This window comes from Bubalus bubalis, chromosome 23, assembly GCF_019923935.1.
Source record: "Bubalus bubalis isolate 160015118507 breed Murrah chromosome 23, NDDB_SH_1, whole genome shotgun sequence".
Classification (NCBI taxonomy): Eukaryota; Metazoa; Chordata; class Mammalia; order Artiodactyla; family Bovidae; genus Bubalus; species Bubalus bubalis.
The window spans coordinates 41988911-42006396 of NC_059179.1; the positions used below are offsets into that span (position 1 = coordinate 41988911).

Genomic DNA, 17486 nt, shown 5'->3' on the forward strand with positions numbered 1-17486 from the left:
CTCAGTGCAGGTTTGAATACACTAGGGAATGTGTGATTGCAAGGCTAGCTGCTGGCATTTTAATAATTTGGGGTGGAATCTGTGCTTTCTTATTGTGCAAACCTATTATTTAGCTTCCTTGGCCATCACTTGGGGTGGGGGTGGGTGAAGAAGAGAGGATTTGGAGGCAGTAAACAGGCCAGAGTGGGATGTAGCCTGTGGTTTCTGAGCTATCAGTGGTTCCTGTGGATAACAAGAACCCAGGAGCTGGGTTAAATGGCCCTGAAATTGTTTCGAATTTCCTTGGTCTAACTTGGAGAGTTGTTTCTTTCTTTCTTTTTTTTTTTATCTTTTCCCTTCTTGTTAGTTATTCTTGGTCCCTTGGCCCTGTATCTTAAACAGCCTGTGTTGGTTGGTCCACTTGGGCTGCTATAAAACAAAGAACTTGGGCCGGGTGACCTCAACAAAATTGTTGATTTCTCACAGTTGTGAGGTGGGAAGTCCGAAGCTTGCATCAGGGTGTGAGCATGGTCGGGTTAAGAGAGCCCTGCTTCTGGTGTGCAGATGGTTGCCTTCTTGCTGTGTCCTTGAAATGGCAGAGAGAGAGGTTATGTGTCTCTTTCTCCTTTGGTCGCTGTAGTTCTAAGTCGTGTCTGACTCTTTGCGACCCTGTGGACTGTAGCACGCCAGGCTTCCCTCTCCTTCACTGTTTCCCAGAATTTGCTCAGATTCATGTCCATTGAGTCGGAGATTCTAGACCCTTATGACTTAATCTAACCCTAATTACATCCCAAAGGCCCCCTCTGGATACCATCAAATTGGATATCAGGGCTTCAGTATATGACATTTTGGGGGTAGATACATTCAGTCCATAGCATGGCTCTTTTCCTCTCTAATCACTCCCCCTCTCCATGTTTTATACGTTTTCCTTTTTTTTTTTTTTTTTTCTGTAGGCTGAATTATTAGATAACCAAGCTTGTTTTATTATTATTATTTTTGGGCTGCACTGTGTGGCATGCAGGGATCCGAGTTCCCTGACCAGGGATCAAACCCATGCCCCCTGCAGTGGAAGTGCGGTGTGTTAACCGCTGACTGCCAAGGAAGTCCCCAGGCTTGTTTTAAACTGTGTGTAAAGTAAACCATCAAATGTCTTAAATCAGAGTCTGAAAAGTTCTTCCAGAAGTTTGTTATACAAACTAGTAACGCACGGATTTCAGTTGCATTGACCTCAACGGCATCCCGATTGTTTCCCCTGGTTCTCGGCCATGTTGTTAACATCACTGCGATGCTGTCAGTGACACATAAATGAAGTGTCACTAGGTCGTAACTTTACGATTGTTGAGATTCTAAATAAAAGCCCTTTGCTGCAATGCCCCCTCATTTTCTATGTGGTGCTGTGCTTAGGGGAAAATGTTTCTAATAAAGAAGGAAGGCAAATTAACACCGCTCAAGCACCAGTTAGTCCTGGTCCCGGGATTTCATATATATAATTCGGTTTTCCCAATACTCTGCAAAACAGATGCTTTCTCTCTCTTGCCAGCTGAGGAAGTAGTGGTTCAGTACCGTCAAGCAGTTGGCTCAAGACCACACAACCAAACGAGGGAGAGGTCAGGGTTTGACCTCCTGTCTCATTTCAAAGCCCTCTCTAGTTATTGCAGCAGACCCCTACCTGTTACGGATCAGGACACTTGGAAGGTTTGGTGCTTTTATGTATCATGAAAAAAATGAGCGGATGAGTTCTGATTGTTGTTTCTCATTTTTTCCCTGTGTATTTTCCTAGGGATGGGTTTGGCTACAGGCCATAGATACCATCAGTGCCCAGGGAAGTGGTCACTTTCCTCAAAAGGTGAAGTCTAGGTTTGTTGTTCTTCAGGCGCTAAGTTGTGTCTGACCCTTTGGGACCCCGTGGACTGTCGAACACCAGGCTCCTCTGTCCTCCACTGTCTCCCTGAGTTTGCTCAAATTCATATCCATTCAGTCAGTGATACTATCCAAGCATCTCATCCTCTGTCGCCCCCTTCTCCTCCTGCCTTCAGTCTTTCCCAGCCTCAGGGTCTTTTCCAATGAGTTGGCTTTTCACATCAGGTGGCTAAAATATTGGAGCTTCAGCTTCAGCATCATTCCTTTCAATGAACACTCTGGGTTGATTTCCTTTAGAATTGACTGGCTTGATCTCCTTGTTCTCTGAGGGACTCTTTAAGAGTCTCCTCCAGCACCACAATTCGAAAGCATCAATTCTTCGGCGCTCAGCCTTCTTTATGGCCCAACTCTCACATCCGTACATGACTACTGGAAAAACCATAGCTTTGACATAACGACCTTTGTCGGCAAAGTGATGTCTCTGCTTTTTAATATGCTGTCTAGGTTTGTCATAGCTTTCCCTAAGTTAGCACTTAGGAAGTTTTCAGCTCCACGTGGTAAGGTTCTTTGGACTCCTAGCTGCATATGAGGCCCAAGAGTTCTGTTTTCTGATGAAAAAACGAACCCTCGGGGTGCTGAGAATGACCGGATGAGCAAAGCTCAGAATCCCTGCCACCAGGTGACTCCTGGCACTGATTGTGAGTGACAGGTTATGGGAGGTGCTTTCAGGAGCAAGCCTCACCCGGCCACCCCCTGACAGTCACCTTCTCTGCAAGACTGACGGGATCATTAGCTATTTTCATATAAATTCGAGAAAGTCAACCTTCTCAATGTAGCCTGGACATTTCATGTTGTTGCAGCCCAGGAAACAATTTTTACTTTCTGGGTCTCTGTTTGACACTAATTTTAAATATCAGCAGAGGAAAGTCAGCCCACCATGAAGCTCTGGAACCATCCTGACATTTGAGTCACAACTTCAAAAGTAGCCGTCCAAACATTCTCAGCCACAGTTTTAGGAAACACTCAGTATGTGGAGGACATTTCAGAATGTTTTGAGCAGTTTTGTTTCCATTTTATTTTTGTTTTGGCCACAAGTTACATGCATTTTAGGCTGACTCTAAAGAAATGCTGGGAAAATGAAGATGAGTTTTCAACTTACACATCAGATGTGCTCAGCAGCCCAGTCTTGTCCAACTCTTTTGTGACCCCTTGGACTGCAGCCCACCAGGCTCCTCTGTCCTTGGGATTTCCCAGGCAAGAATCCTGGAGTGGGTTACCGTTTCCTCAGAGGTTCCGCTTTTATTCCATTGTGAGTCTGATTGGACCTCAGAATGGGGATGGACCGTCAGTTTCCAGGTGGGCCCCCAAACCTCCTGAACCAAAAGGAGATGAAATCCTTCTTGAGTAGCCTGCGAGGAGGAGGCCCAGGAGCCCAAGGAAGTCTGGAGGGTTTGGGAGCAGCCAGAGCTGGGCGAGGGGGCCTGGCTAGAGGGGCACAGCTTGCCCCAGCAGAGGAATGGGGGTGGGGGCTGGGGGCACTGAATGGGGTGTCACAGACATTCCTGTAGGCCCGGTTTGGGCTCAGAATCACGGAGACAGATGGTTAGAGCGTGTGTCATGGAGAGCTGCCTTTCCCCTGGACACTCTTGTGGTCTTAAAGGCCTGACATGGATGGGCCCTCTCAGCTGGCCTGACCTCTGACGGTTGGGAATGAGCCTTTGCAAGGGGCGACTCTGTGGAGCCTCCTGTGGTGGCTAAAGATGGGGGGGGGGTGCTTCAGACTCAGTAGCAGGCTTCCCCAATCCGCCCTACCCCCAAACTGCGTCCTTGGAAGCTGGACCTGGGCTCAGGTGAGGTGGGGAGTGGGGGTGGCAGGGGGGGACCCGGGAGCCAGGCCCTCGCATCTCCCTGGTACAGGCCTCAGCCTGAAGAAGGCAGAAGCCACCGGGACACTGCAAGCGTCTAGCACATTTTCCGCTGTAGCCTGTTTACCTGCCCGCCCAGCCCTGGGAGAGTCCATTGCCTCCCTCCGGGAGGGGTGAGCCGGCCGGAAAGAGGATACCCTCCCCCGCCCCCCACCATGGTTCGCCAGGCCGGGACCACCGCGGCCCTCCCCCCTGGGGCCCCCGACTCCCGCGTCCGAAGTGTATTTGCATTTCCAAGCCACACAATGCCGGCGATCGGGGCGAGGCTGCGGAAGGCTGGGGGAGGCGACTCGGGGGTAGAGAGGGAGGGTCTTCGCCCGCCCTCCCCCTGGCCCGGTTTCCCGAGCCAGCGCTGGAGCTTTGTGAAGATGCAGGCGTCGGGGGCTGCTCGCGGATGATGACATCACCGTGTCCTACGCGGGAGCCGAGCTGCCGGGGGTTTTAAGAGCAGATCCCTTCGGACCCCGCCGGCACTCACGCTCACACTCGCGCGCCCCGGGCAGAGCCGCGCGCGCCGGCCACCCTCGCGCACACACTGGCGGCGCGCGCCGGCCACCCTCGCGCGCACACCTCCGCGGCGCTCGCTCCCCGGGCTCCGGCTCGGGCCCCGAAGCCGCAGCTCCCCGCCGCCGCCGCCGCCGCCCCGGATGCCAGCAGCTGCTCCCATCTGCAGTGCAGCAGCCCCGGCCGCAGGCCGGCCCAGCCCGGGCTCCCGCTGGAGGTACCGTGCCAGGACGCTGGCCCTGCTCGCGGCTAGCCTGCACTCCAGGGCGCAGCGAGGATGGGAGGGTCGCAGTCTCTGCAGCCAGTCCCAGCCAGCGACCTGAACCAGGAGGCTTCCGAGGCAATGTAAGTGCTCCGCCCGTCGCCCCGGAGGGCCCCCCGAATCCTCCCAAGAGGAGAGGGTGCTGGGGCTTTGTTAGTATCCCCTCACCTGATGCCCCGTGCAGCCTGCAGCTGACGTTCTCGGGCAGCCTAGCGTGGTTTTTACCTGGTGGCTCCCCTTCTAGCGTTTCGCGCCCCTCTCTGGAATGAGCATCTGGCAGCCCCTGGAGATTGCTGGGGGCAGAAATGACCCCCCTGGAATTTGATGGTTGTTCAGCAGCCCAGTGCGTGCTTGGGGGGGCTTCTCCCTGCATCTTAACACCACACCGCCCCCCCCCCCCACCCCGGAACAGTGGTATTTCCTGCAAAGGGAACAGCCGGGCATTAACAAGGGCCTCATGGGAAGAATCCTTGAGGGTGGCAGTGCCGTGCCCATGGAGACAGACCAGTTTAGGGGCAGCCACTCACATAGCTAGCTAGACGGATGGCGTGGAGCTTCGTTGCTAGACGTTCAGTCGACTTAACCCAAGCGTCCACACACTGGTGAACACCGGAGGACAAGGCTGCTCGCTATTATTAGTAAAGCCAGCCAAACAGTCTTGTCATTGGTCCATTGGTGGAAGCAGCGTTTGAATGTGCATCCAGTTTCTGTAAACCAAGAGCCAGTGGGGCCTTTATACTGGATGGGTGTTTATTAGGATTTCCATTTTTAAATGGTCATCTCCATTACCCACCTGGGCCTGTCTGGAGGATGGGGCTTATTGAATAGATCTGGCTGCAGGTCATCCCCTCCTTACCTGCTCTCCTTTCCCAAAGAGAAGAATGTGTTTCAGAGAAGAGTGTTGTGTGGGGGTCTGGGGGTGGGGAGGCAGTAAAGTGGTCACGGGAGCCACTGATGTGTAGATGAAAGGACTCCAGGGATTGCTCTGTGTGTTGTAGTAGGACGCGGGGTGCCATGTGGGGCTTCCTCACTCGTCCCTGTGCCTGGGGTTTCAATGAGGACCTGGCTCAGTGCGGTGATGTAATGCTAGGCTGAGCCTCGTGGTTTTCCAGGCTCCAGCTCTTTAGCAGCGAACCATTCTAAAGAGCAGGTGTGCACCGCTCATTTGTCTTTCTCCTTGTAGCTCGAGACAGCATCATCTTACAATGGAGGTGCGTCGTGTTGGAGGCTTTTCAGTGCCACGAGCCCTGCGCTTTGCCTGCCCTGGTTTTCGTTCGTGTATAGTATTGTTCGATGCATGGAAATATGTACTACCACCCGGGACTTGAGCCTAAGCCGAAAAGAACAGTTCCAACCTATTTTTGAGAAGTCTCTAAACTGAAAATCAGTTAAAGAGTGGTAGGCGCTAATCGGCTACTGAGCTAGCTAGTTCTCAGGGCTCAGATCTGTCTAAAAGCTTTCGGGAGACACGAAAAAGATACTGTGACCATGTGTTTGGGAAAATCCGCTCCTCAGCCATAAGGGATTCAGCTCACGTGTCCCCAGTGTCCCCGCCCTCTTTCCCAGTTGAGTTAATAAATGACCAGGCTTCTGTTGGCTGAGGGCTGAGTTGGGAGAGATTCTGTTAGATAGAAGCTGGGATAAGGTGTCCTAAGTCCACCCTAGGGGTATGTTATTGTTGTTTTAGTCACTAAGTCGTGTCTGACTCTTTTGTGACGCCATGGACTGTAGCCCTCCAGGCTCCTCTGTCCTTTGTGACGCCATGGACTGTAGCCCTCCAGGCTCCTCTGTCCATGGGATTTCCCAGGCAAGAATACCGGAATGGGTTTCCATTTCCTTCTCCAGGGGATCTTCCCAACCCAAGGATCGAACTCGCATCTCCTGTATTGGCAAGCGGATTCTTTACCGCTGATCCACCAGTGAAGTGTGTGCTAAGTTGCTTCAGTCATGTCTGACTCTTTTGAGACTCTGTGGACTAGAGCCCACCAGGTTCCTCTGTCCATGGGATTCTCCAGGCAAGCATGCTGGAGTGGCTTGCCATGACTGACCCAGGGATCACACACATCTCTTATGTCTCACTGCATTGGCAGGCGGGTTCTTTACCACTAGCGCCACCTGGGAAGCCCACCTACCAGGGTGTTTAAATAAAACTCCAGGCCAAATGGCTATGTTGTAATGGAAGCTCCTTCTCAAATATTGCCTGGATGAGCCGGTCCATGTGTACTAGCCAGAGTCTTCTCTCCTTGAAACTATTTCTGAAATGTCTTTAAATCTTTAAGATAGTATATTTACTCCTTCACAGAATCCCACCCTCCATCCCCTAACACTTTTGTTTTTTAAAAATGGAGAGAGTGGAAGTGATTGGGGCTGGTTCCATACCTGGCAACTATTCTCTAAAATCGCATCTCCGCTGTCTGAATAACTGGGAGTTTTTCTACTATCGATTTGCTTATTTCCAGTCTAGAGATTTTAAGAAGTGTATTAAGAGAGTGCCTTTCCATGCACCTAAAGTCACATGCTTGTGAAGAATAATAAGACAGGGTAGCCATGAGTGGTCTGTGGCAGGAAAGAAGCTTCCACTGAAGGATAATGCTGTCAGGGCTGCAGGAGTGGAGAGGAACTCAGGGAGCACAAGCTGCCTCGGCGGGGTACAGTCCATGACAGCTGGTAACTAGACTGAACATGTGTCTCTTTTTCTATGATGGTTCCCTGTGAAAGAGCAAATCAAGGAGGACCTGGGTAAGAGTGAAACCGAAGACGGGGATGTTTTAAAAGTCCCTGCAGAATATTTTCTCTTTTAGTTGCAGGATTTCTGTGCTTCTGCGTTCAGGTTTGGGGTGCCTTTGGGCAGCTTTTGTAGCCCCAACTGATAGCTTCATTCTGTCCCTGGAGAGCAATTGAATAAGAAAGGAGGAAGAGGGGGAGTCCTGTGTCTCCCCTCTGGGGTGCAGCAGCAGACTGGAGGTGCAGGATGGCACATGGGATTGGAAGGGGAGGCGGGGATGGAGGTTCACGTGTTGAAATCCCTGTGACTCCTGGGATGGTCCACCCCTCCTGGGAGGGCAACATCACCCTCCGCTTTGCTTCTTAGAAAGGCAGAATCAAAGGGCCCACCTTTGAGTCCAAGTCAGAATCTCCATTTAACCAGTGATTTGTAAAGACGCCCGGATGACTTTTAGGCAGGAAAGTTTGAGAAGCCCTGAGCTTCTCCATCCGGGTGAGTCCCTCCAATCTGGGTTCCTGAGAAACCGCTTGACACTTCTCTAACTGCCGCTTTCTTATCTGGAAAAGAAGTTCTGGTAGCAATAGTAGCCTTTGTTTCCAGATAGAAGACGGCGGGTGGAGGGGGGCGGTAGGGGGGGAGTCAGGGAGAGGAGAATTCCGCTGCAGAAGACACTTCTCAGCACGGACGGAAGGGACACACACTGGAAAGGGACGGGAAGCACTTGAGTCAATGTGATCTGAGTCCATCGATTAGACCCCGCCGCTGTGCCCTCCTTCCACTGCAGCCCCTTGAGGCTGGGCTTCTGCTAAGAAAAGCAGCGTTAAGTGCTCTGTCTTTTGTGTAGCCAGAGACCCCCATCCCGGGGGCTCCCTCCGCTTCCTGCAGATCCCCACACCCTGGCTCTGCAGGGACAGCCAAGGGCCATCAGCATCTGAGGGTAAAAGTGGTGCTTGTATGGGCGAGTTCAGCCTGCTTCGGCTGTGGCACGGCTCATGACCTGAAAAAAAAAAACACCCAAAATCTCAGATAGGGAAACTACTGCCTGTGTGGACCCGTGAGCAGCAAAATAGAAGGGCCATGAGGGATGGCGGGAAGTGATGAAGGGTGAAGCAACAGGCCGCAGTGATTGATGAGCAGGGGAGGGAAGGTTATAAAGACAGCGGGGAATAAAAGCGGAGGATTTATGCTTAGATGTCCAAGGAGAGGATGTGGCGTTTGCCAAGACAAGGAAGTGGAATTTGGGAGCGCATCTGGGGGAACGTTGATGAGTTTGGGCTGGGATCGGAATTATAGCTGAGAGAGTGCCCGGGACCCGAGAGGCCCTGGGCACCAGCTGCACCAGGTGAGTGCTTCTAGGATGGGGTTGGAGCTCTCTGGGCGGCTGTGGTCACAGATGGGAAAGTGGAGTTTTGGTCTTTCCCATCCTCGTGTGGCTCCTCTCTCACTCAGTCTGGGGGCTGTCGAGAGGGTCTAGCGGCTCCGAGCTTGCCCGGCCTGCCTCTTAGGGCTTCTCAGGGGTGAGGTTCTGTGTCTGTGAAGACCCTGAGAAGACAGAGGCACCAGTCAGCAGGAAAGGCAGGAATGCTTCTGCATCTGAAAATTGCCAGCATGTCCGTTGCTCAGAAGCCCAGAAAGGGCTGCTGGGGCTCCTGGCAGGAGCTTTCTTTAGGTCTCATTGGATTTCTTTCAAAGTCTTATTTCTTAAGGCGACCCTTGGCTAAGTCATTTAGCTTCAGTGACAGCATCTTGACTGTGGGCCTCTCAGTTCTTATAAGCAGATACTTCACTTTGGATATTATGGTTGGATGAAAGGATGAGCCATTTCCCCCCGAAACTGAATAAGCTGTAAAGTCGTTTGTAGAATAGGCGTTGCCTGAGTCCCAAAGGTGCTGTCTTAGTTCAGGTTGCTGTAACATAAAATACCACAGAGGACACAGCTTAAACAACAGATGGGTATTTCTCATAGTTCTGGAGGCAGCAGAATCCAGTGTCAGTGTGTGGTGAGGACCTGCTGCCTGGTTTATGGACGGCTGTCTCCTTGTCCTCATCTTGTCCTCAGACATCAAGGCAGTGAAAGAGCAGAGCAAGCACTCACGTTCTCTTCTTACAAGGGCACTGATGCCCTTATAAGGCTCCACCCTCATGACCTGCTGCTGCTGCGTCACTTCAGTCGTGTCCAACTCTGTGCGACCCCATAGACATCAGCCCACCAGGCTTCCCGTCTCTGGGATTCTTCAGGCAAGAACCTTGGAGTGGGTTGCCATTTCCTTCTTCATTGCATAAAAGTGAAAAGTAAAAGTGAAGTCATTCAGTCGTGTCCGACTCTTAGTGACCCCATGGACTGCAGCCTACCAGGCTCCTCCGTCCATGGGATTTTCTAGGCAAAATTACTGGAGTGGGGTGCCATTGCCTTCTCTGACCCTCATGACCTAGAAAGTAGTGAAAGTGAAGGTTGCTCAGTCCTGTCCAACTCTTTGCAACCCCATGGACTATAAGTCCATGGGATTCTCCAGGCCAGAACACTGGAGTGGGTAGCCTTTCCCTTCTCCAGGGGATCTTCCTGACCCAGGGATCAAACCGGGGTCTCCTGCATTGCAGGTGGATTCTTTACCAACTGAGTTATGAGGGAAGCCCCCTCATGACCTAATCATCTCCAAAAGGCCTCACCTCCTAATACCATCACATTGAGGGGTAGAGTTTCAACATAACAAATTTTGGGGAGACATAAGCAGTGAGTCCATCCATAGCAGGTACTTTTCCTTGGTTATCATTTCTGAATATCTCCATATCATGGGCCCTGTGTCCAGAAGGATCTTGGCCCTTCCTGTCTTCTCTCTGCTTATCTGCTGGCTTCTCTAAGGTGGGCTGAAGGCAGGAACATTCTGAAGCCATCCAGGTAGCTGCCAGTGATCCGGGGAGTGATGCCACCTGCTTCTGCTGGGGCCCTGGGCAGGGCACCTGCTGATGGCGGGTGAGCAGCTAGGATTGGGAGATGGATTAAGTGACTGTGGGCAAGTGTTCGTCTAGGTCATTGGCTTCAGGGCACTCTGCATCGACCCTCTGTCCCTGTCTTCATGTTTCTTCCTGCCATCAACAGCCTGTTTCTGTGGCTATAGTTCTGGTTGCCTAGGAACCAGTGTAGTCTGAATAGCCAATATGATTGGCTGTTCTTGCCAGATGGATAGCCTGAGCTGGGGCAGTGTTCCGGGGTAAGCAGAGGATGGTGAACAATTCCGTCTTCTCCCCTAAGATTAATGATGAGGACGTAGGCTTTGTAAACAACTTTTTTCCATGAAAACCAGTTGTTCATGGACTCATGCTTTTGTTTCAGGTTGGATGGGAGTCAGAGGGAGACTGGCTGGCCACAAAGAGTTGACTTAGAACCGCTCAGTATACATCCATTCTACGGTGGAAGTGGTGGCTTGGATGACACTGGCTGTGTTTGTATTTACAAATTCACTTTAGCAGTTGTTTCTAGAGAGCGGGTGGCTACTGGGTGCCTTTGCCAAACGTGGAAACAACACTGGATGCTGTGAGAATGAAGAGCTCCTCTCTTAGCCTTGTTGAGTAGACTTAGGTGTTTCCCATTACAGACACATATCCATTACTGCGACCCAGGCACTTCTGCCCCCATTTTATAGATACGGAGACTGAGGGCTGCTGCTGCTGCTAAGTCACTTCAGTTGTGTCCGACTCTGTGTGACCCCATAGACGGCAGCCCACCAGGCTCCCCCGTCCCTGGGATTCTCCAGGCAAGAACACTGGAGTGGTTTGCCATTTCCTTCTCCAATGCATGAAAGTGAAAAGTGAAAGTGAAGTCGCTCAGTCGTGTCCGACTCTTAGCGACCCCGTGGATTGCAGCCCACCAGGCTCCTCCGTCCATGGGATTTTCCAGGCAAGAGCACTGGAGTGGGGTGCCATTGCCTCCTCCGGGAAACTGAGGGCACTCCATGCTTAAATCCAGGGCTTGACAGGTGCTTTCTGTGAAGGGCCAGACTGGCTTTGCAGGGTGTAAGGTCTCCGTTGCAACAACTCAGCTCTGCCCTGAGAGTGTGAAAGCAGCTGCGGACAGTTAGTAAATCAACGTCCCAGTTACGCTTTAGTTACAAACAGAGACAGTGAGTTGTATTTTGCTGGCACCTGATTGTACAGGGCTTGGACCCATGTCCTCACCCTTCATGACCTCCTGGCCATTTATCAACACTAGAGTCCTCGAGTCTTCGGCCTGGGGCACCTTCTTTGTTTCTTTAAGACGTCTCCTCCACTCTCATGGATGTAGTACCATCATGTACTCAGAATGCCCCTGTTTATATCCTCCCGTGTTGTCTGAGCACCATGCTTATCCAGCTGCTTACTTTGTATCTCCTCTAGGGTTTCTCATAGAGCTCTCAGGCCTAACTTGTCCAAAATTGAATGGATGACCTTCCTTGTATCAAAAACAAACAAAGTATATATAAAGTGACCCAGCCTTCACCCCAGTTTCCCCATCTCAGCACATGGTGCGTCACCTCCCAGCTGCTCTGAGCAGAAACCTGGTGGTCAAGCCTTGTCCTTCTCCCTTACCTCCCTGCTTCCTAAAACAGTTCAGATGATGGTTCTTCCCTGTGTCTGCTTGCTGTTGCTTTTTGTCTCGTGTCGGAGCCCGCTAGCACACTGGTCACCTGTCAGTTCTCTGAACATTCAATGCCCACCTGCCCCGGGGCCTTTGCACATGCAGCAAGCTGTCTAGGAAGCATTCTGCCCTATGCTGGCATGGCTGGCTCCTTCCTCAGCTTCCATTCTCGGTGGATTTCTGTGCCCTCACTCTCTGGTGCTGTCCAGTAGAGCCTGTGACCGTGGAAAGATCCTATGTTCTCATTGTCCCATGTGGTAGCCACTGGCCACACTTGACTCTTGCGCACTCGAAATGTGGATAGTGCATCCAAGAAACTGTATCTTTAATTTTATTTAGTGTGATTTAAATGAAAATAGCCACATGTGGCAAGCGGCTGTTGCAGCGGACGGTCATCACAGCTCAGTCTGTCGCTTTTGTTTGAGGCCTTTGTAAAACTTAGCGGAAGGTGGAGTTTCTTGATTTGTGTCTTTAACTGTTGTTATCAGGATGTGAGCCATGTGAGGGCATTCTCCTTGGGTTTTTGTGTTTTTTTTTTTTGCAGCTTTTAATTTATGTATTTGAATTTTATTGAAGTATAATTAATGTATTTAAAGTGAAGTGAAAGTGAAGTCACTCAGTCGTGTCCGACTCTTTGCGACCCCATGGACTGTAGCCCACCAGGCTCCTCGGTCCATGGGATTTTCCAGGCATGAATACTGGAGTGGGTTGCCATTTCCTTCTCCAGGGGATCTTCCCGACCCAGGGATCGAACCATGTATTTAATTTCTGCTGTGTAGCAAAGTGACTCAGATGTACATATATTCTTTTTCATATTCTTTTCCATTATTGTTGCTGTTTGTTGTTTAGTTGCTAAGTTGTGTCCGACTCTTTTTTGATTCCATGGACTGTAGCCCACCAGGCTCCTCTGTCCATGGGATTTCTCAGGCAAGAATACTGGAGGGGGTTGCCATTTCCTACTCCAGGGGATCTTCCCAACCCAGGGATTGAACCCAAGTCTCCTGCACTGGCAGGTGGATTCTTTACTTCTTTACTACCCAGGGAAGCCTTTTTCCATTGTTGTTGTTCAGTTGCTAAGTCATGTTGACTCTGTGCAACTCCATGAACTGCAGCACACCAAACTTCTCTGTCCTTCGCTATCTCCCTGAGTTTGCTCAAGCTCATGTCCATTGAGTCAGTGATGCCATTCAACCATCTCATCCTGTCACCCCATTTCTCCTCTTGCCCTCCATCTTTCCCAGCATCAGGGTCTTTTCTGTTATTATAATTCTATTTGTTTATGCTTGTGTACCCACATCCCTTTGTTCAGTAAACAATTTGTTGAATAAATGAATGCATGAATAAATGAATGAATGTCTCACTAGCAAAAAGAATTCTAGGCATATCTGCTCCACACTGGGCTGTGCTAATGAGGGGCTTACAGGGGCAGGGAGAGACTCAGCTGGACCCTAGGCATTAAGGTTCTGTGGGACTTGACCCAGGAAGACAGCCGGTTCAACCCTCAACCTTCCTGTCGCCACTGTGCGACATCCCAGGATCCTGCCAGAGCACCAGGTTAAAGGAAGCACATATGTGCGTCTTGCGCAGTCGTTCAGCCACGTCCAACTCTGCGATACTCTGGACTGTAGCCCGCCAGTCTCCCCTGCCCATGGGATTCTCCAGGCAAGGAAACTGGAGTGGGTTGCCATACCCTCCTCCAGGGGATCTTCTTGGACCAGGGATCGAACATGAGTCTCTTCTGTCTTCAGCATTGGCAGGTGGATTCTTTACCACTGAGCCACCCGGAAAGCCCACATCCCTGCCTCAATGCTCCTGCAGAATATCCCAGCATGCACTGCAGCCTGCAGGCTACTCAGGTCGCCGTCGGACACGTACCATAGCCTTTTCCTCTCCCCTCCTGGATGGTTTGTTTTTCTTGGATGTCTGTTGTCTCCCAAACCTCTGTGCACCTGAGGGTGTCTCTGTCCATCTCTCAGCTGGTCTCTTTTCCTTCCTTTCATCTCCTTGTCCTTTTGGAAGCTGCTGCTTGCTAGGTAGATAAGGCAGAGCAGAGGCTTGCAGGGAAACTGGGCTTGGGCTGTGAGCGGCAAATTGCCTTTGTTCTCTCACTCTTTGCCCTGGCAAAGGAAAGCACCTCCTGGGGTCGGGAAGGTGGGCCTTGTGCACACAGCGTCCCACGGCTGTGCGATAAATTACCTGTTGGAGAGGTGGACTTCCCGCAGGTTTTTTTGTACTTGCCAACCTTCCTTATTTAGAAGGAATGTTCCCTTTACTGCTTTCAATGTTTCCTGCTTTCTCCTTAAATGGAAGCAGCAGCAGCTCCTGGCTCTGGGCCGGGGAGGGTGGGGTGGAAACAGGGGTGGGGGTGGCCCTTCTGCCCAGGGTTTGCTCCAGCCCTGCTCTGAGGCGGATCCTAGCAGCTCTGTGTCCTTCTGGGACTGACTGCTCAGGCCAACTGCTGGACCCAGTTTGCAGTCAGTATCCCAGCTTCATTTCCTTTAAGGTGCTGCTGGAGTTCCAGAGCCTGAGAATTTTAGAGCTGGAAGCATCAGGATCTTAGATATCACAGGGACTTTTTCCTAACAGAAAGTTTGTCTCATGAACGCATATCATTCATAAAATATCACTCAGGCCTTTCCTGCTAGTCATGATTCAGACTCAGTCAGGTAATCCTTTTAATCTTTTCCTTTTAACTTCCAATTTGCTAAAAAATATATATTTATTTATTTATTTTGGCAGCTTCAGGTCTTAGTTGGGGCATATGGGCTCTTTGTTGTGGCACGCAGACTTCTCTCCAGTTGCGCTTCTTGGGCTTTGCTGCTCCACAGCATTTGGGATCTTAGTTCCGGGACCAGGGATCAAACCTACATCCCCTGCATTGGAAGACAGATTCTTAACCACTGGACCACCAAGGAAATCCATAAAACAATACATTTAGATATATCATTTGGTGAACTGAAATCAGAGGTGTGTTCCCAGTGATATCTCTTGAGAGTGCAAATTCTCTACCTGCTGAGAAAATGTAGTGGATAGTTTATTTGGGGATAAAAATGACTGACAGGGCCCTTGGTCCAGGCCAGTCTCAGTTTGTGTCTTTGCCATCATGTGTCTTTTTCTTTTCTTATTTCTTGCATCATCTCAGGGATGTTCCAGAGGTCAGTTTCTAAGGGAAGCGGGTATTTACCTTGTTTATCCAAGTGGGAGGTGGCTGAATTGCATCTACGTTGAATCTGACAGTATTAAACACCCAGCCACTGTTAATCGAGGCCAGGGGAGAAAATCATGCTGATATTTGCCAGCCCATGAGCGCTGCCCGCCCAGGAGGAGCCATCCTTTCTGCAACTCCCCACCCCCAACTCGCATGCAGCCTCCATCTTTAATGGGGTTTGGATATGGATTTTGGGGACTTCAGAAGCAATCTGGATCAAAGAGGGCTGCAGCATCTGAGAGTTGCTCTTTTGTCAGGGCCTTGGTGGGATGCGCTAATTATTCATTGTTCTCTTTAAAGGGACTCGCCTTTAAAAGGAGCGGTCTGGAAGTGTTTTCCCTCCAGGAAGGAGGCAGGAGAGCCTGGCTTTACTTTGGGAACATCTGCACACATGTGGTCTTGCGTGGAATTTCCCAGCCCAACTTTGTTCAGAGAGGATCCTGTGACTGTGTTCATTTCCTTTAATGCCCGAGGGGAGAAAGACTGACCCTGAAGACACTTCCCTACCCAGCAGGGCTGCTGGGGGAGTGAGGTCAACACTCACAGTATCGTCTCCAAGGAACTCTGCTCCTGGGGAGAAGGAAGAGGCAGGGGTGCCCAGAGAGTGTGTGAGAGACAGATGGTGGGGGGTGTGGGTGGTGCAGGGGTCAGACTGGAACTCCAGCCCAAGTGTGTCTCTTTCTCAGCAGGGCTTTGCCTGTGGCCTCTGCTGGGCACCTTTGCTGGCACTAAGAAAACCAAAACTTCAAAATGACTTTAAGAAAGAGGGCAGGGAGAGATAAATTAGGAGTTTGGGATTAACAGATACACACTACTATATATAAAATAAATAACCAACAAGGACCTACTGTTCATAGCACAGGGAACTGTAGTCATTATCTTGTAATAACCTGTAAGGGAAAAGAATCTGAAAAAGAATGTATATAGATGTGTATGTAACTGAATCACTTTGCTGTATACCCAAAACTAATACAACTTTGTAAATTATTAATATAATAACTATACTTCAATTTTTAAAAAATGGCTAAAACGATCAAATAAAGGTCCAGAGCAAAAAATAAATAAATAAATAAATAGAAGGAAAGAAAAGAGGAAAAATGTTTCCTATAATTGATAGGTGGTCATTATCAGGATGGCTAAGAAAACGGGATCTCCTCCCCACTCCACTCCCTTCAAAAAAAAAAAACTGGACAAAACCCTGAAAAATTTAAAGCATCATAGTTTGTAGCGTTTAGACTCTCGTTCTTTGATCTACAGCAGCTGAGTTCCTCCTGGAGCTGCCCATCTAGCCTTGGGATGCCTCATGGGCTATCAGCTGCTGGGGTTCGGACCCGGCTGGGCTTTGAGGAGACGGGTTGGTGCTCTGGGCTGGTGCTCGCTTGGCCGATGAACTGACCTTCGGTGGCTCAGCCTGTGTCTGGGGCCCTAACAGGTGTGTCGTGGAAGGCGAGCCTGCTCCTGGGATGATTCCCGGGTGTTTTGGCTCCAATGGTTGAGTATTTTCAGGTCCCAGGGCCAGGCCTGGAAGAAGACCCCAGGCGCCAGGAGAGGTAAGGAGTAGGAGAAGCATGGTCATGTGTGGTGTGGAAGCTTCTATCTGCAATTTCCTCAGAGACTTGCTGCTGATGGTTCTGGGGGATACCCCGGGGTGGGGTCAGTGGGAAGGACCTCCAGGTGCGAAAGGGAAGGCCGACTCTAGGGATAGGTGGTGCTCAGCATGCTGCCTTGACGATGGAGAAGCTGGATGTCAGGAGTGGAGAGGTGCTTGTTCTCCACGCCCCTTACACCCAACTGTTCCAGTAACAGATGAGGGAGGACGGGTCTGAGCCCACCCTATGGACCATACACCATGATCGCTGACCCTGCTGCAGGACATAGCTCTTACCACCCGCCAGACTGTATGGAATGGGGGCTGTCCCCAGCCGCCAAGGCCACCGCGGGATTGAGTTATAGCCCTGAGGTCACTGGCCACCTGGTCCCGATAAGACAGCGGGCAGAGGATGCAGCGGGCAGCTTCTCTGCTGCCTGCCCTCTCTGTGTGAGTCTCTCCGTATCTCCTGGCCCTGCCCCTGAGCTCTGAGGACTGTCTGAGGTCAGGGTAACAAATTCATTAAAGGTAACACATACCACCTGAAAAAACAGTGGACCGCTGCGTGCAATGCAGAACTGTTCCTGCTTCCTGGACGCAAAGCATTGCCGGCTCGGTTACGACATCCATGAAATGGGGTTAACACCCCATCCTTTTCTTGTTGCAGAAGGATTCTGCACCTAAGAAAAGGAATATATGTGAAGAAATGATATGAAACATTCCTGTCTTTTTGTGGTTCCTTTTGGGCTTCCCTTGTGGCTCAGCTGGTAAAGAATCTGCCTACAATGCAGAAGACCTGGGTTTGATCCCTGGGTTGGGAAGA

At 50.7% G+C, this 17486-nt stretch overlaps 1 protein-coding gene across 23 annotated transcripts in view; it reads left to right on the plus strand.

Annotated features, from left to right (window-relative positions):
• TACC2 (transforming acidic coiled-coil containing protein 2) overlaps window positions 1–17486 on the plus strand; it is a 233932-nt gene that overhangs the window by 151100 nt on the left and 65346 nt on the right. Inside the window, exon 1 of one of the 23 annotated variants that reach the window (XM_044935190.2) lies at window positions 4368–4613. The exons of 20 other annotated variants lie outside the window; for them this stretch is intronic. In XM_044935190.2, the coding sequence (XP_044791125.1) occupies window positions 4546–4613 (68 nt within the window). In that variant the 5' untranslated portion in view covers window positions 4368–4545. Of the gene's footprint in view, window positions 1–4367; window positions 4614–17486 lie in introns of those variants that run through there. 2 more of the 23 variants (XM_044935189.2, XM_044935191.2) reach the window with 2 other exon arrangements.